The sequence below is a fragment of the Canis lupus genome, chromosome 27, assembly GCF_011100685.1.
Source record: "Canis lupus familiaris isolate Mischka breed German Shepherd chromosome 27, alternate assembly UU_Cfam_GSD_1.0, whole genome shotgun sequence".
Lineage (NCBI taxonomy): Eukaryota > Metazoa > Chordata > Mammalia > Carnivora > Canidae > Canis > Canis lupus.
In genome coordinates, this window is record NC_049248.1 from 10736921 (window position 1) to 10764394 (window position 27474).

General features: G+C 36.4%; 1 protein-coding gene across 2 annotated transcripts; it reads right to left on the reverse strand.

Moving 5' to 3' along the window:
* Window positions 1-20: 20 nt before the first annotated feature.
* On the reverse strand, window positions 21-27343 carry LOC119866326 (NKG2-A/NKG2-B type II integral membrane protein-like). Of its 2 annotated transcripts, XM_038576129.1 has the most exons (7): window positions 26977-27343; window positions 25279-25368; window positions 24801-24878; window positions 24262-24324; window positions 23755-23906; window positions 1378-1478; window positions 23-1149 (listed from the first exon to the last, which is right to left on the reverse strand). In XM_038576129.1, the coding sequence occupies exons 1-7, from the start codon at window positions 26996-26998 to the stop codon at window positions 1020-1022; spliced, it is 636 nt and encodes a 211-aa protein (XP_038432057.1). In that variant the 5' UTR covers window positions 26999-27343; the 3' UTR covers window positions 23-1019. The 2 variants fall into 2 exon arrangements, with proteins under 2 accessions (XP_038432056.1, XP_038432057.1); XM_038576128.1 differs by lacking the exon at window positions 26977-27343 and having other exon boundaries at window positions 21-1149; window positions 25279-25706.
* Window positions 27344-27474: the final 131 nt, after the last annotated feature.

Consider the following 27474-nt stretch of genomic DNA (forward strand, 5'->3'; position numbering starts at 1 on the left):
TTCCTGGTTTCAAGGTGTTTTCATGGTGTTTGGCTACTGTGGCTTGGTTGCCAGCTGCATGCAGGCAGGAAGCGTGTGTTTTCAACCTCCAGTAAGATTTTGTGGCCAATATCAGTCAAAGTTTCCCATCCTCCAGCCTCTACACACTTACACTCTGGCAGGGGTCCTCCCTGCTTGCCCGTCACAGCCTGAGATCCATCCTCACCACCTTCAGCCTGTGGTCTGTGCAGCTGCTCCGTCCCAGGCCAATCCCGTGAGCATGTCTGCCATGAAGCTGTGTAGCCACATTGTCTTCGGTGACATCTGAATCCCATCTTCAGAGAGTAGATCTGGCTTTCTCAGAAATCCTTCCTTTACAGTATCCTTATAACTTTCTTTCATCTCCTTTCTGAAGGCTTTCCCTTGCAAATGGTTAATAACGCTTTATATCGAACGTCTCCTGGTTTCTGTCGCCTTCCTCAAAACTGACTGATAACCTTGCCACCCTGAGTTGCTCAACCTTCATTTGTAGCTCCTTTAAGGGCTAGGACAAGTCGATTAATTTGGAAATATGAGTGGAAGTGTTCACCTTATTGAGGACTTTATAATAACAGTGCTTTATATTATGATTTGTAATTTATATATAATTTATTTTAGTAAATACAAAAGCTTAAAATGTATAATAACATGTTCCTGAGTATATATATTTTTACATTAAATAAAGGTTGAAAAATAGTTCTACTCATCAAGGGAGAAATCTCAGGTATACTTTGGACGTACGGTGAGTATAATGCATCACTATGGATTCATACTTGGCAACAAATGAACCATTTCTAGTGAGTGATGTTGATAACAGGGGAAGCTATCAGGGGTGCAGACAGGGGCAATATAGGAAATCTCAGTACCTTCCTCTTAATTCTGTTGTGAATCTAAAATTGCTCTCAAAAATGTCTTTAAAAAATAACTGAGTAAATAATCATACAGCTTGAAGAAAAGAGAAATGTGTTCTTTCTAGATAATGAGATAGCATTATACCAAATTTAGGTAAGCTTAAGTATCTGGTGCTTACAGACATATGTTTTTCTTTCTACGCAGGATGCAAAAGAAATTTTGTTGTTTATTTGAAGATATAGAAATGTACAATTGTCTCTCCCTGAAGTTACTGACAACCTGAAATATAGAAAATAATATCTAATTAATCTTAGCAATGTGTAATTTAATATTTTCATGAAGAAACAATTCATTTACTAGCAGTTATATATCTAAATCTGACCATTTTCTCTCATTTTTTATGGAAACACTCAATCACTGTGTTTATATAGTTATCACATAATGCTTTTTTCTTTGCATGACTAATTCCTTTATGGTATAAAATATAGGAAATCTTGAGAAACTTACTGTTTGGAAAAGAAAGTTAAGCCTTTAGGCAACACCCATGAATTATTGCTTCTCCGGGAGACTCTAATCCATGAAGAGGAAATGAAGAACTTCAACATATACTATGAGGAAATAGATTTTATTAGTTATAAAATAAAGCTCTTAAGCTCATTTAAATTTTGTAGCAATAAATAAAGTTACTTCCTTCTTACATTATTATTATTATTATTATTATTATTATTATTATTATTATTATTTTAGGAGGGGGAGTGGAAAATCTCAAACATGCTCCACATTCAGGGCAAAGCCCCACAGGAGGGTAGGGGGTTCCATCTCAGACCCTGAGATCATGACCTGAACCAAAATCAAGGGCCTGATGCTTATCTGAGTGAGCGACCCGGGTGCCCCTATAGAATCTTCCAAATTATAATATAATGTTACACACTGGGCACATTACGAAAATATCTTAGTAAGACTAAGTGCAGAGGACGATCTGCCAAAGATAACAATTTCAGAGTTCTGATCATTGATCAAAGGTTAGTAATAATTTATGAAATATTTATTATTGAAAAAACTCCTAGAGATTCAAGTAAAAAGTACGTTTGTAATGTTTTTGCCTAGGACTGCTCCCATGCCTCCCCATCTGCCTGTCTTAGGTCAGTGACCAAGAAGAATTGTAGTATTTATAATTTTGGAAAGGCTACAAAAATCACTGGGGCTGTTGCCACAGGAGCAGATGTATGAACAATGGGGAAAGGGATAAATGGCCCAATGCTTTTGCAGCTCAAAGTGGAGAATTTACCTGATAAAGATTGAGGAAGACTCAAACTTTCTAAAGTGGATTTATCTCCCATAAATAAAACGGGAAGATATTGAAAGTGAAAGTACAACAGAAGTGATGACATTAGCTCTCTCTACACACTCCAGGCTGATGGAAAAAAAAATGTGCCTACATGTAGAGAAGACCCAGATAAACCCAATTAAAAGTGAAACTGAAAGAGAGTTGAAAACTGATAGTAAATTTATGGGTACTCCCAGTCTCTCTCTCTCTCTGTCTCTCTGACACCCACACACACCCACACACACTCACGCAAACACACACATGCACACACATCACATGGCAAAGGGTGGAAACCCTACTGACGCAATATTTGAATACATCCTTTAAAAAATATTAGTGGTTAACATCTAAGGTACAAAATCACAAAGCCAATCTCTAGAAAGGTAGGCTAGAAAATAAAAATAATAAGAATGTGAGAAAACGGAGCAGAAATATCAGCTGGCAATTCGGAGAAGACTCTGTGTTAAAAGTTATCGAAGTTCCAGAAATAAAAAAAAATCTAAGAAAAATGAAATACAATGCATGTTCATTAAACTATATTTCAGGGATCCCTGGGTGGTGCAGTGGTTTGGCGCCTGCCTTTGGCCCAGGGCGCGATCCTGGAGACCCAGGATCGAATCCCACGTCGGGCTCCCGGTGCATGGAGCCTGCTTCTCCCTCTGCCTGTGTCTCTGCCTCTCTCTCTGTGTGACTATCATAAATAAATAAAAAAATAAAAAAATAATCCAATGATCTTATTTAGGTAAGAACATTTAAAAAAAACTATATTTTCAAAATATCTACCAAAATTTAAAACATGCATAGAAAGTGAGAAATGTCTATATACTACAGGAAAACAAGGCTAATAGAAATTTTTACTGAGAAAAGATGTTAAATTTATTAGAAAAAAGTATTTTAAAGTAATATTGTTGTTCAATTCAACCTTGCAAAGGAAGGAAATCCTGTTACATGCTACAACATGGACGAAACCCCAGAACATTACACTAAGTGAAATAAGCCAGTCACACACAAAAGAGTATATTATCCTACTTATATGATGTATCGAAGTAGTCAAAGATAGAAAATAGAATGACGATTGAAAAGGGTTGAAAGGAAAGTGGAGGAGGGGAATTATTTTCAAAGAGTATAGAGTTTCAGTTTTAAAAGGCAAAAGTTCTAGAAATCTGTTGGACAATGATGTGAATATAGTTAGCACTCAAACTATCTGATTAAAGTTGGTTAAGATACATGACATAAAATGTTAAAATGTACTTTAAAATGTAATGGATAAGATGTGAGATGTGTGATTCCTACTATACAAAATCCCAGAGAAAAATAAAACTATGGAAAAAGTAAAAATATCAGTGGTTGCCAGTATTTAGCAGGAAGGGAAGAATTAATAGGTGAAGTACGGAAGATTTTTAGGCCAGTGAAACTATTCTATATAAAATGTCTTTACACATTTCTCCAAACTCAAAAAAATTACAAAATCAAGAGTACATCTTAATTTAAACTAAGGTCTTTCAGTAATAAAGATGGGTGAATGTACATTCATCAGTTGTAGCAAATGTACCACTCAAGTGGGGGATATTGATAATGGGAAAGGCTATACAGATGTAGACAGTAGTGGTATATAGGACACCTCTGTGCCTTGTCTCAGTTTTGCTGCGAACCTAAACCTACTCTCATAAATAAAGTTTATTTTTTAAATAAATGGGTAATATGATAAATTTTCTATTATTTTTAACACGATTAAAAAATAAAATAGAAAGTAAACAAATAAAAAGAGGTGATCTTGAAGGCACCAGAGAAAAACTACTCATTACAACTAATAATATGATTAGTAGAGGAGTTCTCACCAGAAACTATGAAGAATAAAAGACAGAGAAGGTCAAAATCAAAGAGCTGAAAGTACTGGAAAAAAATTAAAAACAAAACACAAATCAGAAACCTCCAAATGAAAGCAAAACAAAACAAAGAAACTTGTCAAAAAAGAATTCTAAATTCAGCAAAACAATCTTGCAAAAAAAGAAGGTACACAAGGACCTAACAACACACACAAAACCTATGAATTTCTTCTGAGCAGACATGTTCTCCAGAAATGTTTTTCAAGCTAAAAGTACATGACACTAGTTGGTAACATATATCCACAAAAAGGCAATAGAAAAAAAAGAGGAGGAAGAAGAAGAAGAAGAAGAAGGAGGAGGAGGAGGAGGAGGAGGAGGAGGAGGAGGAGGAGGAGGAGGAGGAGGAGGAGGAGGAGGAGGAGGAGAAGGAGAAGGAGAAGAAGAAGGAGAAGAAGAAGGAGAAGAAGAAGGAGAAGAAGAAGAAGGCGGCAATATAAATAGTAAGTATGTGGGTAAATTTAAGAATCTGTGTGTGTTTTTTTCTCTATTTCTTTAAAAGATAAGATCATTTAAAACCATCATACCACTGTATGGTTGGTCTATACCATATATAAATACAACCTTGTGCTGGTAATTGGGCACATTGGAAGGGGATTTATGCCTTATTTTTTTTTTTTAGCATTTGTTGATTTTTGTGGTGCAAATCACCTTGAATGGTTTATTTCAAGTCACTAACATGAAATCATGAACACAGTGTTGAAAAAAATTTGTATAATTGGTGCTCAGAAACTGGTGTTAACTGGCTTTAACACATTTTTGGAAGTGCAGGTTTCCCTTACTATCTGAATCTGAAATATTGCTATGAAACAGTTTTTAGGTTAATATGGTACAAATTGAATAAGTTAATACCATTAATTTACATGGAAATTTTTTGAGCATTCCCAGACTGCCAGCTAGGCCAGAGCTGAACCTTTGACTCCACCATCCCAGACTATTAGACCCTGCCTCTGGTCCCAAGCAATACTGAACCACATAATCCCAGAATCTGTGTCACTGATGCATTTCCTTTACTAGCCTGAGTCACAGGGATTATCCTTTGAGACCCAAGTACAGTGTCCATGGGATATTGGCATATGCCTCTACTCTAGACATCATGCAATAGTGACAAGTAAAGCTGTGCCACTGGACATGGCATCGTGGTGGTTTCACTTGCACTTGATCCTAGGACTATAGCTCCAATGCTGCTTTGAGGGCTTTGAGTGTCAGCAAGCCAGAAGGGTCACCAAGAAGGCTATCCTCGCTGAACATTCCTCTCATGCCCAGGCCAGTAGAGAGTAGAATGGGATTTTTTTTATTGCACCATAGTTAACATCCAGTGTTATATTAGTTTTACGTATACGATAAAGTAATTCAACGTCTAGATACATTACTCATTGCTCATCATGATAAGAATATTCTTTTTTTTTTTGAAATTTTATTTATTCATGAGAAACACACGGAGAGAGGCAGAGATGTGTCAGAGGGCAGAGCAGGCTCCCTGTGGGGAGCCTGATGTGGGACTTGATCTCAGGACTGGATCAAGTCCGGGATCATAACCCGAGCCAAAGGCATATCACTGAACCACCCAGATGACCCATGATAAGGATATTCTTAATCCACTTTACTTATTTCATCCATCCCCTGTTTCCATTTCCCTTCTGGTTTCCATCAGTTTGTTCTCCATTATTAAGTGTCTGGATTTTTGGTTTGTCTCTTTCTTTCCTGGTTCATTTGTTTGGTTCTTAAATTCCACGTAGTGTGAAATCATATGGTTTTTCTCTTTCTCCGACTGACTTATTTCACTTAGCATCATAATACTCTCTAGCTCCATCCATGTTATTTGCAAATGACAAGATTTCATGCCTTTTTATGCCCGAGTAATGAAATATTACTCGGGCATAAAACATAAAACAATGAACATAGGGCTACCTACACCTTTTCAAATTAGTGTTTTTGTATTCTCTGGATAAATATTCAGTAGTGGAAATACTGGATTATAAGGTAGTTCTAGTTTTAAATCTTTTAAGGAATCTCAATACTTAATACAGTGGCCGCATCAGTTTGCACTCCTACAGTGCACAAGGGTTCCTTCCTTTTTCTCCATATCCTTGAAAACTCTTTTTATTTCTTCTGTTTTTTATTTTAACCATTCTGAGGCATGAGGTGATATCTCATTACAGTTTTGATTGACATTTCCCTGATGATCAGTGATGTTCTTCATGCGTCTGTTGGCTATCTGCATTTCTTCTTTGGAGAAATGTCTGTTCATGTCTTCTGCCCATATTTTAATTGAACTACCTGGGGGGATTTTTGGTATTGAGTTGTATATGTTCTTTATGTATTTTGGATACTAACCACTTCTAGATATGTCATTTGCAAATATCTTCTCCCACACAGTCGGGTGTGTTTTAGTTTGGTTGATCTTTTCCTTTGCTGTGCAGAAGCTTTTTATTGTGATATAATCCCAATAGTTTACCTTCCCTCTATTTACCTTGCCTCAGGAGACACTTCTAGAACAATGATGCTATGGGCTATGTCAGAGAATTTCTGTCTGTTCTCTCTTCTAGGATGTTTATGGTTTTCAGGTCTCATATTAGGTCCTTAATCCATTTTGAGTTTCTTTTTCTGTATGGTGCAAAAAAGTGGTCCAGTTTTATTCATTTGCTTGTAGAAGTCCAATTTAACCAACATTCTTTGTTTAAGAGACTTTTTCCCCTTGCATATTCTTTCTTCCTTTGTCAAAGACTAATTGAATATGAACTTACGGATTTATTTCTGGGTTCTTTATTGTGTTCTATTGATCTATCTGTGTCTTTATTTGTGCCTCTACCATACTGTTTTGATTACTACAGCTTTGTAGTGTATCATGAAAACTGATATCTCCAGTTTTGTTCTTTTTCAAAATAGCTTTGGCTGTTGGAAGTCTTTTGTGATTCCATACAAATTTTAGGATTATTTGCTCAAGTTCTGTAAAAAATGCTGTTGCTATTTTGGTATGAATTATATTAAATCTGTAGATTTCTTTGGACAGTATGGACATTTTAACAGTGTTTGTTCTTCCAGTCCTTGAGCATGGAATGTCTTTCCATTTGTGTCATCTTTAATTTCTTTCATTATAATTTATAGTTATTAGAATATACATCTATTACCTCCTTGGTTAAGTTTATTCTTAGGTATTTTATTATTTTGACACATTCTTTATGGTGTATTTTTAAATGAGATTGTTTTCTTAAATATCTTTCTGCTATTTAATTATTGGTATATTGGGAAAGCACCAGATTTCTGTACATTGGTATGTGTCCTGCCATCTTGCTGAATTCATTTGAAGTTCTAGTAGTTTCATTGTTACATCTTTAGGGTTTTCTATATAAAGTATCATGTCATCTGCAAACAGTAAAACAGAAGTTTTACTTCTCCTTAACAGCTTGGATGCCTTTTATTTCTTTTTGTTGTCTAATTGCTATGATTGGGATTTCCAGTACTATGTTGAATAAAAATGGTGAGAGTGGACATCCTTGTCTTTTTCCTGACCTTAGGGGGAAAGCTCTGTTTTTCATCATTGAGGATGATGCCAGATGTGGAGTTTTCACGTGTGGACTGTATTCTGTTGAGATAAATTACCTCTAAATCTATTTATGTTGCGGATTTTTAACAAAAATGCATTTTGTATTTTGTCAAATGGTTTTTCTCCATCTAAATTATCATATGAGTTTTATCCTTTCTCTCATTGATGTGATGTATCACAGTGGTTGATTTGCAAATATTGAACCACCTTTGCATCCCCGGAATAAATCCCACTTGATTGGTGCAAATAACTTCTTTTAGTATATTGTTGGATCTAGTATGTTAACATTTTAATGAGGACTTTGCATCTATGTTCATCAGAGATAATGGCCTGTAGTTCCCTTTTCTCCTAGTGTCTTTATTGGATTTTGATATCAGGGTAATCCTAACTTCACAGGATGAATTAGGAAGCATCCATCCACTTCCTTTGTTATTTTATTTTATTTTTTTGAATACTTTGAGAAGACAAAGTATTGACTCCTCTTTGGATCCTTTGTAGAATTATTTGTGAATCCATCTGGTCCTGGACTTTTGTTCATTGACAGTTTTTTTGGTTGCCTGTTCAATTTCATTGCTGGTAATCAATCTGTTCAAATTTTCTACTCCTTCCTGATTCAATTTTGTGAGGTTATATGTTTTTAGGAATTTATCCATTTCATTTATCCATTTCTTACAGGTTTCTGTATCATTTATTTACATTTTTTAAAAAGATTTTATTTATATAGAGAAAGAGAAACACTGAGCAGGGTGAGGGACAGAAAGAGAGGAAGAGAGAATCCCAAGCCAAGTCTGCTGAGCACCTGGAGCCCAATGAGGGGCTTGATCCCACAACCCTGAGATTATGACCCCAACCAAATCAAGAGTTGGACACCCAACTGACTAAGACACTTGGGTGCCCTATATCATCTATTCCTAATATAATAATCTGATACAATATAAACTTTATTATTTACTTCCTTTTGCTGGTTTTGGGCTTAGTCTGTTATCCTTTGTCTAGCTCCTTTAGATGTAAAGGTTGTTTATATGAGATTTTTCTTGCTTCCTGAAGTAGACCTATATTGCTATAAACTTCCCTCTTAAATCTTTTTTGCTGCATCCTAAAGATTTTACAGTATTGTGCTTTCAATATCATTTGACCCCATGTATTTTTTTAATTTCCTCTTTGATTTCTTAGCTGACTCATTCATTGTTTAGTAATGTGAAATTAAACTTTCATGTGTTTGTGTTCTTCCCACATTTTTTTCTTGTAGTTTATGTCTACTTTCAGAGCATTGTGATAAAAGATGCCTGGGCAAATTGAACACCAATAAAAAATAAATTTATAAGAAAATAAAAAGATGCTTGGTATGTCTTCAATCTTGTTCAATTTGTTGAGACCAGTTTTTTGGCCTATTCTGGATAATGTTACATGTGCACTTGAAAAGAATGTGTATTCTGCTCTAATAGAGTGGAATGTTCTGAATATACCTTTTAAATCCATCTGTTCCAGTGTGTCATCAAAGCCACTATTTTCTTCATGATAGTCCATCTAACTCTATATCTGTTTTTCTGTGTTAAGAAAGTCAGCTACATCTCCTACTCTTAAAAATAAGAGCTTTATGAAGAAGAGTTCCTGTAGTGCCCTGATACTTAATGTCCCTTGTTCTTCAGTGGATTCAGGCATTTCAGGGATGTCTCCTGTTTTTGTTGTGTGAGCCCTGCTCTTGTGGCTGAGCTACTTTCACCTTGAGTCCAGTCATCTGCAATGGCTCTCATTGTCTGTCGGGGGCAGGGTTTGGTCCTGTCTGAGGCCTACTTGGGCTTGAGGTGAATCAGACCACGCATTTCCAGACATGCAATAGCATAGAACTGAAGACTATTCTCCCTGTGTTCTCCCATGAGAAGCTCCATTAGTGGGCAGGGCCTAGAGTGAGACCATATGTCTACCCTCAGCCCTCTGATGAGGCCACAATTAGACCTGTGTGTGTGGTTATCTACCTTTCTTCCCCAGGGCAAAAATCCTTCAGACTGGTATTATCCCCTGCTGGGGCTGCTTGCATACTGCTAGGCTTGTGGCACAGTTTTGGATGGGCTCTGGACAAGGGAATGTTGGAGGTAGTAGGTTCCCAGGAGAAATAGGGCAGGGCACACAATGTTAACAAGTTTTGTTCAGGTGGAAGAGACCTGGAACAGAGGCCTGGCTGGAGAAGCCATGACTGCAGGGAACTAAGGGTGATACATAGTGTTAGCAAGTTAGGTGGAGTACATTAGATCACCACTGGTTCCTGCACATGTCCTTGTCTCTATACCAGGGGGCAGTGGAGTGAAATGCTGCTGGCTAGCTCCTTTGTTCCTTTGAAGAACTCTGCTTCCCTACACATGCTCTGAAATTAGTAAATACATCTCTTTCCTGTATGTCCCAGGTGTTTTTCAAGCTGCTGTTTCTATGGTGTGTCTCAACCTGTTGTTTGTGGTGCAGACTCTTTAAGGGCGGGGACTGAGTTTTCTATAGCTCCCTCAGCCTCACCTAGAGATGAGACTATTCATTTCTTTTTTAACATTCCAGGTCTTAGATCCCATTGATTATAAGAATTCACAAAATAAACTCTGGTTTTCAAGCCAATATTATAGGATTCTTTTTCCCTGAATGAGCTCTCCAGGCCTGTGGTGCTTTGTGTGAGGATTCTTTCTCTTCTTTCTATACACCCATGGCAGCCCTTCTTCCCATGAACAGTTCTGCAGGTCTGCTTAGCTCCTGATTGACTCTGGATTTCCTATCTTCTTGGAGGTAGCCTCTTCCCTATAATCAGCAGTAGATAGTCTTTTCTATAAGTCTTTGGGTCATTTTCTAGGTTATTAACAGTGATGTGGGTGTTACCTAGTTGTATCCATGAGATGAGGTAAGCTTCTTACTTGGTACTTCCCCAGAAGTTGAGATAATATTTTAAAGATATCAAAGGAGAAAAAAATAGCTGTCAACCAAGAATGCCTTACTCAGCAAAGCTACCATTCAGAAATAAAGGAGAGATAAGATTTTCACACCATCTCAGGGGATGGTGAATCAAAGTTTCAACTCTGGCCTTGGATGGCAATCACAGGATTGCAGCATCATGACTCCGCTGGTATCTGTTAAAGCCGTGCAGCATAAGCACTAGATGTACCCCACAGAAATGCTAAAGGGAATTCTTTAAGCCAAAACAAACAATAAAACCCAAATTAATAAAATAAAAATATATGAAAAGTGTAAAATCAATGGTACAAGCAAAAGGAAAAAGATCCCTGACAATGATTTAGGCAATGCTGTCTAGAATAAGTCAACAGAAGCACAGACATCAAAAAAATAAAATAAAAATGTGAGACCACATTAGATAAGGAGATTCTGCACAGCAAAGGAAAGTCAAAAAATTGAAAAGACAGCATAGAATGAGAGAATATAATTGCAAACCATATATCTGATAAAGGGCTAATTTCCAAAATATATAAAGAACTCATACAACACTATAATAAAGAACAGAATAATCCAATTTTTAAAATGGACAAAGGACCTGAGTAGTCAGTTTTCTGGGGACATACAAATGGGCAATAGGTATATGAAAAGGCGTTCAACCACACAATTAATCAGGGAAATGCAAATCAATGAGTATAAAGCAATGATATGATCACCTCACATCTAGTAGAATGGGTTTTATCAAAAAGAGAAAAGATAACAAATATTGGTAGAATGTGAAGAAAAGGAAGACTTTTGGTGGGAAAATAAATTGTTGTAGACACAATGGAAAATAATATGGTAATTTCCAAAGAAAATTAAAAACAGAACTATCATATAATTCAGTAATCTCATTCTTTGGTATATATTAAAAGGAACTGAAATCAGTATCTGCAAGAAATATCTGCACAGCCATGCTCATTACATTACTTACAACAGCCAACAAATGAAAGCAAACATATGTCTGCCAACAGATAAAGGGTTAAGAAGGTGTATATATATATATATATATATATATATATATATATACCTTTTGTGATATATATATATATATACCTTTTGTGATATATATATATCACAAAAACATAAATGTTACTCAGCCATCCCCAAAAATGAAGTCTTGCTATTCATGACAAATGGATGGACCTTGGAAGCATTGTACTAAGTGACATACATTAGACAGAGATACACAAATACTGTGTGATCTTACTTGTATGTAGAATCTAAAAAACTTGAACTTGTAAAATACAGTCAGATGTTGTTTACCTGGGCCTAAGAGGCGGGGAAACTGGGGAGATGTTGTTTAAGTGTACAAAGTTACAACTGGAAGATAAATAAGTTCTGTAGACCTGATGTACAACATAGTGATTGTAGTCAGCATTAGCATATTAGAAACTTCAAAGTTGCAAAGAGACTAAATCTTAACTGTCTCCAACACAAAAAAGAAATGATAAACCTATGACATGACAAAGGTGTTAGCTAATATTATGACGGTAATCATATTGCAATATATGCAATGCTATATGTAAGCTATATCTCAATAAAAACAAACAGAAGATACATTTGTTCTACTTACAGGAATGACGAGAATATAATTTAAAATTAGAGCTTTGATATCAACAAAGGGTTTAAAATGGAACACTAAAATAATATGTGTTTAATACAAAAGATATCAGTTAAGATAGAAGAAAATAAGACATATACATAGAACATACAGCAAAATGACAGACTTAAATTCAAGTATACAAATAATTGCATTAGAGAGGGAGGGGCAGGATGGCAGAAGAGTAGGGTCCCCAAATCACCTGTCTCCACCAAATTACCTAGAAAACCTTCCAATCATCCTGAAAATCTATGAATTCGGCCTGAGAATTAAAGAGAGACCAGCTGGAATGCAACAGTGAGAAGAGTTCGCGCTTCTATCAAGGTAGGAAGACGGGGAAAAGAAGTAAAGAAACAAAGGCCTCCAAGGGGGAGGGGCCCCGCGAGGAGCCGGGCTGAAGCCGGGGCGAGTGTTCCCCAGGACAGGAGAGCCCCGTCCCGGAGAAGCAGGAGCTGCACCAACCTTCCCTGGCGGAAAGGCGCTCCCGGGGAGTTAGAACAGGACCCAGGAGGGCGGGGATGCGCTCGGGCTCCCGGGGACACTAACAGACACCTGCGCCCGGGAGAGTGCGCCGAGCTCCCTAAGGGCTGCAGCGCGCACGGCGGGGCCCGGAGCAGCTCGGGGGGGGGGGGGGGGGGGGGGGGACTCGGGCGGCGGCTCCGCGGAGGGGGCTGCACGGCCCCGGGAGCAGCTCGGAGGGGCTCGGACAGAGGAAGAGGTTCCGTGCGGACGGGGCTGCGCTGTTCCAGGAGCAGCTCAGAGGGGCTCGGGCGGCGGCTCCGCGGAGGGGGCTGCGGGGCGGGAGCGCGAATCCACCAGCGCAGGCTCCGGAGCACAGGGCGCCGGGACACAGCCCAGGATCCGGCCTCCCCCAGGACAGGCAGAGGCCGGGAGGGCCCAGGACAGCGAGGACGCTCCTGCCCCAGCTGAGCAGATCAGCGGCCCCGCCCAGGAGCCTCCAGGCCCTGCAGACTGAGACCTCCGGAGTTATTGCGGGGGCTGAATCCAGGTTTCCAGAGCTGCCCCGCCACTGGGGCTGTTCCTCCTGCGGCCTCACGGGGTAAACAACCCCCACTGAGCCCTGCACCAGGCAGGGGCAGAGCAGCTCCCCCAACTGCTAACACCTGAAAATCAGCACAGCAGTCCCCTCCCCCAGAAGACCAGCTACTGACTGACAACAACTTCCAGAGGAAGCCTAGGGACATAAAGTACACAGAATCAGAAGATACTCCCCCGTGGTTCTTTTTTTTTTTTTTTTTTGTTCTGTTTTGTTTTGTTTTGCTTTTTGATTTGTTTCCTTCCCCACCCCCCTTTTTTTTCTCCTTTCTTTTTCTTTCTCTTCTTCTTCCATTTTTTTATTCGTTTTTTTTTCTTCCTTTTTTTTCTCTTTCTCTTTTCTTTCCTTCTTTCTCTCCTCTCTTTTTCTCCTTTTCCCAATACAACTTGCTTTTGGCCACTCTGCACTGAGCAAAATGACTAGAAGGAAAACCTCACCTCAAAAGAAAGAATCAGAAACAGTCCTCTCTCCCACAGAGTTACAAAATCTGGATTACAATTCAATGTCAGAAAGCCAATTCAGAAGCACTATTATACAGCTGCTGGTGGCTCTAGAAAAAAGCATAAAGGACTCAAGAGACTTCATGACTGCAGAATTTAGATCCAACCAGGCAGAAATTAAAAATCAATTGAATGAGATGCAATCCAAACTAGAAGTCCTAACGACGAGGGTTAACGAGGTGGAAGAACGAGTGAGTGACCTAGAAGACAAGTTGATAGCAAAGAGGGAAACTGAGGAAAAAAGAGACAAACAATTAAAAGACCATGAAGATAGAATAAGGGAAATAAACGACAGCCTGAGGAAGAAAAACCTACGTTTAATTGGTGTTCCCGAGGGTGCCGAAAGGGACAGAGGGCCAGAATATGTATTTGAACAAATTCTAGCTGAAAACTTTCCTAATCTGGGAAGGGAAACAGGCATTCAGATCCAGGAAATAGAGAGATCCCCCCCCTAAAATCAATAAAAACCGTTCAACACCTCGACATTTAATAGTGAAGCTTGCAAATTCCAAAGATAAGGAGAAGATCCTTAAAGCAGCAAGAGACAAGAAATCCCTGACTTTTATGGGGAGGAGTATTAGGGTAACAGCAGACCTCTCCACAGAGACCTGGCAGGCCAGAAAGGGTGGCAGGATATATTCAGGGTCCTAAATGAGAAGAACATGCAACCAAGAATACTTTATCCAGCAAGGCTCTCATTCAAAATGGAAGGAGAGATAAAGAGCTTCCAAGACAGGCAGCAACTAAAAGAATATGTGACCTCCAAACCAGCTCTGCAAGAAATTTTAAGGGGGACTCTTAAAATTCCCCTTTAAGAAGAAGTTCAGTGGAACAGTCCACAAAAACAAGGACTGAATAGATATCATGATGACACTAAATTCATATCTCTCAATAGTAACTCTGAATGTGAACGGGCTTAATGACCCCATCAAAAGGTGCAGGGTTTCAGACTGGATAAAAAAGCAGGACCCATCTATTTGCTGTCTACAAGAGACTCATTTTAGACAGAAGGACACCTACAGCCTGAAAATAAAAGGTTGGAGAACCATTTACCATTCGAATGGTCCTCAAAGGAAAGCAGAGGTAGGCATCCTTATATCAGATAAACTAAAATTTACCCCAAAGACTGTAGTGAGAGATGAAGAGGGACACTATATCATACTTAAAGGATCTATTCAACAAGAGGACTTAACAATCCTCAATATATATGCCCCGAATGTGGGAGCTGCCAAATATATAAATCAATTATTAACCAAAGTGAAGAAATACTTAGATAATAATACACTTATACTTGGTGACTTCAATCTAGCTCTTTCTATACTCGATAGGTCTTCTAAGCACAACATCTCCAAGAAACGAGAGCTTTAAATGATACACTGGACCAGATGGATTTCACAGATATCTACAGAACTTTACATCCAAACTCAACTGAATACACATTCTTCTCAAGTGCACATGGAACTTTCTCCAGAATAGACCACATATTGGGTCACAAATCGGGTCTGAACTGATACCAAAAGATTGGGATCGTCCCCTGCATATTCTCAGACCATAATGCCTTGAAATTAGAACTAAATCACAACAAGAAGTTTGGAAGGACCTCAAACACGTGGAGGTTAAGGACCATCCTGCTAAAAGATGAAAGGGTCAACCAGGAAATTAAGGAAGAATTAAAAAGATTCATGGAAACTAATGAGAATGAAGATACAACCGTTCAAAATCTTTGGGATGCAGCAAAAGCAGTCCTAAGGGGGAAATACATCATAATACAAGCATCCATTCAAAAACTGGAAAGAACTCAAATACAAAAGCTAACCTTACACATAAAGGAGCTAGAGAAAAAACAGCAAATAGATCCTACACCAAGCAGAAGAAGGGAGTTAATAAAGATTCGAGCAGAACTCAATGAAATCGAGACCAGAGGAACTGTGGAACAGATCAACAGAACCAGGAGTTGGTTCTTTGACAGAATTAATAAGATAGATAAACCATTAGCCAGCCTTATTAAAAAGAAGAGAGAGGAGACTCAAATTAATAAAATCATGAATGAGAAAGGAGAGATCACTACCAACACTAAGGAAATACAAACGATTTTAAAAACATATTATGGGGATCCCTGGGTGGCGCAGCGGTTTGGCGCCTGCCTTTGGCCCAGGGCGCGATCCTGGAGACCCGGGATCGAATCCCACATCGGGCTCCCAGTGCATGGAGCCTGCTTCTCCCTCGGCCTGTGTCTCTGCCTCTCTCTCTCTCTCTGTGACTATCATAAATAAATAAAAATTGAAAAAAAATATTAAAAAAAATAAAAAATAAAAACATATTATGAACAGCTATGCGCCAATAAATTAGGCAATCTAGAAGAAATGGACGCATTCCTGGAAAGCCACAAACTACCAAAACTGGAACAGGAAGAAATAGAAAACCTGAACAGGCCAATAACCAGGGAGGAAATTGAAGCAGTCATCAAAAACCTCCCAAGACACAAGAGTCCAGGGCCAGATGGCTTCCCAGGGGAATTTTATCAAACGTTTAAAGAAGAAACCATACCTATTCTCCTAAAGCTGTTTGGAAAGATAGAAAGAGATGGAGTACCTCCAAATTCGTTCTATGAGGCCAGCATCACCTTAATTCCAAAACCAAAGACCCCACCAAAAAGGAGAATTACAGACCAATATCCCTGATGAACATGGATGCAAAAATTTTCAACAAGATACTAGCCAATAGGATCCAATAGTACATTAAGAAAATTATTCACCATGACCAAGTAGGATTTATCCCTGGGACACAAGGCTGGTTCAACACCCGTAAAACAATCAATGTGATTCATCATATCAGCAAGAGAAAAACCAAGAACCATATGATCCTCTCATTAGATGCAGAGAAAGCATTTGACAAAATACAGCATCCATTCCTGATCAAAACTCTTCAGAGTGTAGGGATAGAGGGAACATTCCTTGACATCTTAAAAGCCATCTATGAAAAGCCCACAGCAAATATCATTCTCAATGGGGAAGCACTGGGAGCCTTTCCCCTAAATCAGGAACAAGACAGGGATGTCCACTCTCACCACTGCTATTCAACATAGTACTGGAAGTCCTAGCCTCAGCAATCAGACAACAAAAAGACATTAAAGGCATTCAAATTGGCAAAGAAGAAGTCAAACTCTCCCTCTTCGCCGATGACATGATACTCTACATAGAAAACCCAAAAGTCTCTACCCCAAGATTGCTAGAACTCATACAGCAATTCGGTAGCGTGGCAGGATACAAAATCAATGCCCAGAAGTCAGTGGCATTTCTATACACTAACAATGAGACTGAAGAAAGAGAAATTAAGGAGTCAATCCCATTTACAATTGCACCCAAAAGCATAAGATACCTAGGAATAAACCTCACCAAAGAGGTAAAGGATCTATACCCTCAAAACTATAGAACACTTCTGAAAGAAATTGAGGAAGACACAAAGAGATGGAAAAATATTCCATGCTCATGGATTGGCAGAATTAATATTGTGAAAATGTCAATGTTACCCAGGGCAATGTACACGTTTAATGCAATCCCTATCAAAATACCACGGACTTTCTTCAGAGAGTTAGAACAAATTATTTTAAGATTTGTGTGGAATCAGAGAAGACCCCGGATAGCCAGGGGAATTTTAAAAAAGAAAACCATATCTGGGGGCATCACAATGCCAGATTTCAGGTTGTACTACAAAACTGTGGTAATCAAGACAGTGTGGTACTGGCACAAAAACAGACACATAGATCAGTGGAACAGAATAGAGAACCCAGAAGTGGACCCTGAACTTTATGGTCAACTAATATTCGATAAAGGAGGAAAGACTATCCATTGGAAGAAAGACAGTCTCTTCAATAAATGGTGCTGGGAAAATTGGACATCCACATGCAGAAGAATGAAACTAGACCACTCTCTTTCACCATACACAAAGATAAACTCAAAATGGATGAAAGATCTAAATGTGAGACAAGATTCCATCAAAATCCTAGAGAAGAACACAGGCAACACCCTTTTTGAACTCGGCCATAGTAACTTCTTGCAAGATACATTCAGGAAGGCAAAAGAAACAAAAGCAAAAATGAACTACTGGGACTTCATCAAGATAAGAAGCTTTTGCACAGCAAAGGATACAGTCAACAAAACTAAAAGACAACCTACAGAATGGCAGAAGATATTTGCAAATGATGTATCAGATAAAGGGCTAGTTTCCAAGATCTATAAAGAACTTATTAAGCTCAACACCAAAGAAACAAACAATCCAATCATGAAATGGGTAAAAGACATGAAGAGAAATCTCACAGAGGAAGACATAGACATAGCCAACATGCACTTGAGAAAATGCTCTGCATCACCTGCCATCAGGGAAATACAAATCAAAACCACAATGAGATACCACCTCACAACAGTGAGAATGGGGAAGATTAACAAGGCAGGAAGCCACAAATGTTGGAGAGGATGTGGAGAAAAGGGAACCCTCTTGCACTGTTGGTGGGAATGTGAACTGGTGCAGCCACTCTGGAAAACTGTGTGGAGGTTCCTCAAAGAGTGAAAAATAGACCTGCCCTACGACCCAGCAATTGCACTGTTGGGGATTTACCCCAAAGATACAGATGCAATGAAACACCGGGACACCCGCACCCCAATGTTTATAGCAGCAATGGCCACAATAGCCAAACTGTGGAAGGAGCCTTGGTGTCCATCGAATGATGAATGGATAAAGAAGTTGTGGTCTATGTATACAATGGAATATTACTCAGCCATTAGAAACGACAAATACCCACCATTTGCTTCAACAAATGGAACTGGAGGGTATTATGCTGAATGAAGTAAGTCAATCGGAGAAGGACAAACATTATATGTTCTCATTCATTTGGGGAATATAAATAATAGTGAAAGGGAATATAAGGGAAGGGAGAAGAAATGTGTGGGAAATATCAGAAAGGGAGACAGAACATAAAGACTCCTAACTCTGGGAAACGAACTAGGGATGGTGGAAGGGGAAGAGGGCAGAGGGTGGGGGTGAATGGGTGACAGGCACTGAGGAGGGCACTTGATGGGATGAATACTGGGTGTTATTCTGTATGTTGGCAAATTGAACACCAATAAAAAATAAATTTATTAAAAAAATTAGAGCAGACATAAATGATAGAGAAAAGATAACAATAAAACAGGGCAAAATAACCAGGAGTTAGTTCTCTAAAAAAAAAAATAATAAAATTGACAAATCACTAGTCATACTTATCAAAAAGAGAAAAAACCCAAATAAATAAAATCACAATGAGAGAGGGGAAACCACAAGCAATATCACAGACACACAATCAGTTATAAGAGAATATTACAAAAAAGTATATGCCGACAAATTGGACAATCTGGAAGAAAGGGTTAAATCCATAGAAGCATAGTCACTACTAAAACTGAAGCAGGAAGAAATTGAAAATCCAAACAGAACGGGTAACCAGCAAATAAATTGAATCAATTATCAAAAATCTCCCAACAAACAAAAGTCCTGGGTGAGTTGGCTTCCCAGGGGAATTCTGCCACACATACAAGGAAGAATTGATATCTGTTCTTTTTAAAATACACCCAAAAATAGAAATGGAAGGAAAACTTTCGAGCTTATTCTATGAAGCCAGCATTATCATGATTCCAAAACCAGACAAAGACTCCACTGCAAAAGAGAACTACAAACCAATATCTCTAATGATCACGAATACAAAAATTCTCAACAAAATTCAAACCTATCTAATCCAACAGTACATTAAATGAATCATTTGCCTTGATCAAATGAAATTTATTCCTGGGTACAAGGGTGGTTTGAAATCAGTCAACTTGTTAAATGACATTAGTAAAAGAAAGGAGAACCATATGATCTCAACAGATGCAGGAAAGACTTTGACAAAGGAAAACATCCAGTCATGGTAAAAATCATCAAAAGTCCTGATATAAGGAACATACTCTACTCTTAAAGGCCATACGTAAAAACCCTACAGCTAATATCATCCTCAATGGGGGGAAAACTGAGAGCTTTTCCTCTATGGTCAAGAACAAGACAGAGATGTCCACTGCACCTGAACATAGTCCTGAAAGGCCTAGTTACAGTAATCAGAAAACCAAAAGAGATAAAAGGCATCTAAATTGACAAGGAAGAAGTGAAACTTTCATTATTTGTAGATGACATGATACTCTATAGATAAAACCCAAAAGACTCCACCAAAAAACTGCTGCAACTGAAAAACAAATTCAGTAAAGTCACAGGATACAAAACCAATGTACAGAAATCTGTCACATTTCTACACACTAATAATAAAGCAGCAGAAAGAGAAATCAAGGAATCAATCCCAATTACAATTGCACCAAAAACCAGACACCTAGGAATAAACCTAACCAAAGAGGTAAAGGATCTGTACTGTGAAAACTATGTAATACTGATAAAAGAATTTGAAGATGAAAGAAAGAAATGAAAAAACCAGATCACCAGGGTTCCTCAATCGTTTAAGCATTTGACTTGATTCTGGCTCAGGTCATAATCCCAGGTTGTAAGATCAAGCCCCACATCAGGCTTCACACTCAGAACGGAGTCTGCTTGGGATTCTCTCTCTCCCTCTGTCCCCGCCCCCCCATCCACCACTCACATTCTATAAATAATGAATAAATAAATAAATAGATAGATAAATAAATAAATAAATATCTTTTAAAAAAAAGGAAACAACAAAAAATATTCCGTGGTCATGAGTTGGAAGAACAAATATTTTTAAAAATGTCCATACTACCCAAGGCAATCTATACATTCAATGCAATCCCTATCAAGGTGCCAATAGCAGTTTTCACTGAGCTAGAACAAATATTCTTAAAATTTGTATGGAACTGGAAACAACCCTGAATAGTCAAAGTAAACTTGAAAAAGAAAAGCAAAGCTGGAGGCATCACAATTTCAAACTTTAAGATATATTATAAAGAACCTGTGATTAAGACACAATGGTACCAGCACAAAATAGACACAGATCAGTGGAACAGAATAGAAAACCCAGAAATGGACCCACATTTAACTGTATGTCAACCAATATTTGATGAAGCAAGAAAAGAGAACACAGGCAGTAACCTCTTTGACATTGAACATTGCAACTTCTTACTAGATATGTCTCCTGAGGCAAGGAAAATTAAAGAAAAGATAAACTATTGGAACTTCATCAAGATAAAAAAAAACAAAAAAACAAAAGAAACATCCAAAACTAAAATGTAACCTTTGAATGAGAGAAATATTCACAAATGACATAATTGAAAAAGGCTTAGTATCCAAAATCTATAGAGAACTTATAAAACTGAACACCCAAAAAATAATCAATCCAGTTAAAAATGGGTGTAAGACGTGAATAGACATATTTTCAAAGACCTGCAAATGGCTAACAGACACATGAAAAGATGCTCAACATTACTCATAGGGAAATATAAATCAAAACTATAATGAGATATCACCTCACACCAGACAAAATGGCTAAAATGAACAAAACAGGAAGCAACAGGTTCTCATGTAGATGTGGAGAAACAGAACTAGGAATCCTCTTCACTGTTGGTGGGAATGACAACTGGTGCAGCCACGGTATAAACCAGTTTGGAGGCTCATTGGAAAGTTAAAAATAGAGCTACCTTATGATCTAGCAATTACACTACTAGATATTTACCCAAAGACACAAAAATATTGATTCAAAGGGATACATGCTTCCCAATGTTTATAGCAGCCTTATTGCTAATAGCCAAATTATGGAAAGTGCCCAAATGTACCTGATGAATGGATAAGAATAGGATATATATATATATATATATATATATAGAATATATAATTATATATATAATGAAATATGACCCAAAAATTGAAATTTTGCCATTTGTAATGACATAGAGCTAGAGAGAATTATGCAAAGTGAAAAAAGTCAGTCAGATAAAGACAAAGATCATATGATTTCACTCCTATGTGGAAATTAAGAAATAAAACAGATGACAATAGGGGAAAAAAATAAGAGAGGCAAACCAGAAAACATACTCTTAACTATAGAGAACAAACTAGACTGCCTGGAGGGGAGGAGGGCAGGGGGATGTGTTAAATTGGTGATGAGTATTAAGGAGGGCACTTGAACTGGGGCCTGTATGTAAGTGATGAGTTACTAAATTCTACACGTGAAACTAATATTACATGGTAAGTTAACTAACTGGTTTTAAATAAAAACTTGAAAAAATAAATTAAATGATTTCCCTGATGCAGAATGCATTTGATAAAACTATATTCTTATTTTGAAAAAAAAAATCTTTGAGAAAGAAAATAGAGGAAATGTTCATGAAAAGATCTAGAAAACACAAGATGACTCTGAAATAGAATAAATACATATATATGTATTGTAACAAAAGGATATTTTTTAAAAAGGAAAAGGAAATAAAATAAATAACTAAATTAATGAAACAAATTAGAAGGTGCAAAACTTTTACTCACACACATTTAGTGAATAAATTTCAACAATGATGCAAAGTCATTCAATGGAAAAAGTATAGACTCTCAACAAATGTTGTGTAATAACTGGCTATCATATAATATTAATAATTACATATCCTATATTACATGCAAAAATGCTCTGAATTGATCATAAACCTAAGTGTAAACTATAAAATTCCAAATGAGTGCAGGAAAAGATGCTCAACACTATTACTCTTGGAAAAATTAAATTAAAATCATTACAATTCAGACTTCCCCCTCTGGAAAGATAGAGAGGATATACTTATCCCTAATCCTCCCACCAAATAGATCCAAAACAACTAGAGATATATATATATCAACCATAAGAGGATTTAGACAGATGATGAGAAACTTTACAGAACCAGGCACTCCAGATCTGGGGAATGACATGGCAGCAAATGCCATGGAATTTCTCTTTACCTCACATATTCCAGACTGAGCAAATGACAGACACTAACAGGTACAGACAAAAGTCTCAAAAATATTTTTTCTCTCCAATCAAAATAATGGCAAATAAAAAGCCATGCTAGAAAGACAAAGATATTTTAGACACTGTGCATTATTTCATTGAAATCCTTTGACTATGAAATAAAATTATACAATAATCTAGAAAAATGTTGGAATAATGTAATAAATTGAAATATGCACATATCTATGACCATGTAATTTCATTCTCATGCTTGGAAGAAATTGCATTATAATTATATATAATTACAATTATGATGTTATATTTCTAGATCATTATTCTATTATGATAAATATAATATTTATATGCCTAAATATACATATACTATGTAGTTATGCATCATATATAAATAAATATTTATATAAATATATCATTATAAATATAATATGTGAAAAAAGACATAGAAAAGGCTTTTCATAAAATAATTATTCGTAATACCCACATACTAAAAAGGAACTAAGTTTCTAAGAATAGATTTAAAATATCATAATCATATCAGATAGGAGTAAAAATTCACAAACTATAGACAAATGTCATAATATAGATGGATTACAAATATCATATGAAAGTGCAAGGAGACACACATAAAAATATGTACTGAATGATTCCATTCATATAAAGTCTGAAAGTGAAGATATTTCATAATATTGAAGTTGACAGGACTGATAGAGGCTCTAAACTTTTATTTCATGATTCAATTTGTAGTTACATGATTCTAACTATTTTGTGATCAATTTGCACAATCATATGTTTAGTTTCCTTGTGTGGTAAAATTAATTAGTAAACTTTATTTCAGGCATAAGAGCATTTATAGAAGGATGGTATTCTATGAAAAGCAATACTGAAAATTATCAAATGTACATTAAAGGAATAAAAATATAAATAAAATATAGAGTCAAGTTATGGAATATTAACAGACTTTAAAATAAACTACAAATACATATAAAAATATAGATGAGCTCGAGAAAGACATTAATTGATAAGCTTTAATAAAATCTGGGAACATTGAAATCTTACCAGTTCTTCTTCATCATCTATGTAGAGCAGGTTAGAGTTGTTAGAAGCACAGGATGCCAAACTCTCATTCCATGGTTTTCTTTCAGTGCTAATGTAATAGCAATGGTTGGAATATGTAAACCACTCTTTTGGACAATGACCACAGTGATAAGCTAAAGAGAGATTATGAGATATTATACAAAACATATTTGAATATTAACAAATTCAAATTAATTTACATGCTTGCATAGGTATATACATAGGTATACATATCTAGGAACACTCACAGGATGATATAAATAAAATATGCTCACACATGCTCACAGAGAATAGTTACCTTGTCATTCCCTAATTTATGTGCCTATATAAAGTAAACATACAAAAATATCAATCTAAGATTGTCCTAAGAACACTGAATAAAACGACTTCTTTAGAATAGTAAAATGATTTTTTATCATGTTTTAGCAGGAGGAAATTTGAGGCAAATAGAAACAACAATAATATCAGAATTTGAAAATCATTTTATACCTTTTTGAATGTTTGTTTTCAGGGATGAATTGTTCTGCTCCAGTATTTCAGTAACTGAAAAAACTAAAGAAATCATCATAAAAACTTAAACTGAAATAAATATATTATGATTTCAGTTTCTTAACTTAGAACTTGGAATATTATTTAGAATTACAAAATTCTGTAATAAAATTTATTTCACCAAGCAATATTAACAAAGAAATGAAGATTTGGGAGAAAATATTTCAAAAGCCTATTAAAAACCAAACCTCTCCATTTCTTACAGTATTGGGTTTAACCAGTCTTAAGAATTAGTTTGTATTTATTTCTCAATGTGTCTCCTAGAACACCTCTTTGAGTAATGAAACTGAATATATGTGTAGTACTCTCTACAACTATTCTGTTATTTATACTTTTGACAAATTGAGAATAATTGTTCCACTTTTATAGCATTCATGCATTAAAATGAAAGATCTATTCCATAACAGTATGAGATACTTTGAGGCAGTGATGATCATTAAAATGAAATTTCCCAGATAGTCATTCAAACACTTACTTACAGGGAATAAGAACTATTGTTATCACAGTGGACATCAAGACAAAGCAGATGACTCCCAGCATCCTAGCAAGGATCTTCCCTGGAAATAGTAGTAAATATTAGGAACAGAAATGAAAACACTGACAAAGGATGGATGGAAATTATCATTTAGGAAATTTATGTACAAGAGAACGAACGATGCACACGAAGTCCACATATGGAAATTTGGACCCCAAACTGTATCTACCATTGAAATCTTTTCTCAGAATATATCATCGCATTTTCAGTAAAGGTAATATTCCATGAGTTATCAAAGACTATGAATTACAACAGTGCTTGAGTAAAATTAGTCTATTAGTCTACAATACTATTTACCAACTCCAAGCTCTGATCCTTACAAATGAAAAATATAGGACATCATTCCCTACTCATTCTCTCCACCAATGTGCCCCAGAGCACATTCTAGAACAGTTACACTGTGTGTGATTTAAATGTTTTACCTTTGCAGTGGTAGTTCTTTCGTTCCCCTGGATGATCCTGAGAAGCATTTTGAAGATTTAATTCTGTATAGGTTATTTCTTGCTCAGTTACTGAAATGGAATTTTTAGTGCCCTTAGCTTTCATTTGCTGTCTCTTTGAGTTATTCACCCAATTAAGTTCTGCATAGGTACATCCTTGGTTATTCATCGCTGTAGCTGTGTAGTGGCAAGCACAGTGCCAAGTGGAACTGAACTGAAGGACTTGACGAAGACTGTATGTAATGAAACTGCCAGGACGGTCACACTGGGTGGAGCGTGAGGTGGGTGATAGTACTCATTTGCAGTTGATAATGTAAAATCTGGTACTAATTCCCTTAGAGCTTTAAATCCAGTCATGGTTAAACATTGAGAAGTCTGATTGGGACACAGCTTTAGTACATAAAAGAACTTCCTGTAATAAACTCCTTTAATTTGATGACACTTATTTATTGGAAGGTGATGTGTTCTTATCAATGATCTTTTCTTTTGAATAATTGTAGTTCTGTGAAATTAAATTTTAAAAGAAAAATTATATATGTTCAAATGTCATGCGATACACTAAACTTATCCCAAACCTTAACAATATTGAAACAAAATAACAAAAACCATGTTTTGAAAACTACTCACTTAACACCAGAAATTGGTATTAATGGCAAAATATGAAACTATAAAATGATAAATAAAAATGTAGATCCTTTATGGAAGAACACTGATGTTACAAACTTTCAGAAAGATCCTATGACTGTCCTAGGTTATGAGGGTAGCTTTGGTTGTGTAAGCAATTTTAACAAATCAAATAAATGTAAGTTAATAATTCCACCAATGAGTTTTGAAGTCAGTGAGATCTAGAATTACTTCTGGCTCTCAAATTTACAAAATGTGATCTTTAAAAACTTACTTTATGTCTAGCAATTTAGTTTACTAATCTAAAATTGGAGTAAAAAGGTGTAATTTATAATCTATATACATCACTTAATATTCAATCTGGCTTTCATAAACTCAATTATATATTAGTTATTTTAATTTTAACATAATAGCCACTTTATAATTACTGATTTATATTCTTTAGATGAGGCAACATAACTCATTAGACAGTAGTACCTTTCAGTATGGACTTTTGTTGGCCAAGTTTTCCTCAGTTTTTAAAAAAGTTTTTGACTATTTATAGTTAAATTTAAAGTAGCATTTTACAGAAGGAACTTCTTCCTGCTTTTTATAGAAAACCAAACTGCTTTCATTTACATAAGTAAGTGTATGAGGAATAATGTTTTACCTCACTCTTTGATGAATTCATTTTAAGAGTTCATTTTTAAAGCCTGAGCTAAATATCAAATCTTACATGTAATTATATCTAGACTGATGACAAATCCAAAATTAACTGTTTCTTATCATGATGCTTATGCGATTTCACTTGACTTTATATTGATTTATAGACCCAGCTATGTGTGTTTGTATACACTTGATTACTTCACCATAGGTAATATTTTAAATACTTTAAGAAATTTTCTAAGATATTTCATATTTATTCTTATTTTTCACCCTGAATTGTTGGAATAAAAATACCAACATTCTTTGTGATTTGATTGTATATTAATTATACCTCGAGTACATCCCATCTAGCATTTGAAATCTCCCACTAAAAGTTGGCTATTAGAGAGACAGGGCAGTAGAGCTACATACCTTCTGTTGGCCAGAAAGTCATGCATCTTCCAGTAGGAGACCTTGTTACTCTTGTAAACAGGTAATATCTGTGGTCTTCACAGACTGCCGACCCTGTGAGAGCTCAGAGTGAGGTAATAGTGGAAAAAGTTGATTTCTTATCAATGTGTCACTTAAAATTTGAACAGGAAATTCTTACACTTGGGCTATTTTGAAGACACTTTATCTCATCACACACCTCCAGAATGTAGCAGTTTTCAGATTTTATTGTGTCATTTAATTGGCATGTGTCTCTGAGAAATTTTTATATTCCAGATGATATTGGGGTCAGAGACTTGACCACCCAGGCTGTTCATTAACTTTCATCCGTATCACAAACACTGAGAATCTAGACCTTGTGAGAAGTGTCTTTGATGTTTAAGTTTTAATTTGAGATAAGATTGCTAAATTATCATCACATACTTCTTTCTTGTGCCCTTGCTATATCACTTCTATTATACTGAAAATACTTTAAAATCA

Coding starts and splice junctions, on each gene's coding strand:
- LOC119866326 (XM_038576128.1), bottom strand. CDS start 25,465: ATGAATAACCAAGGATGTACCTATGCAGAACTTAATTGGGTGAATAAC. Junction 24,325..24,800: donor AACAATAGTTCTTATTCCCT/GTAAGTAAGTGT, acceptor TGATTTCTTTAG/TTTTTTCAGTTACTGAAATA. Junction 23,907..24,261: donor GAAAACAAACATTCAAAAAG/GTATAAAATGAT, acceptor ATCTCTCTTTAG/CTTATCACTGTGGTCATTGT.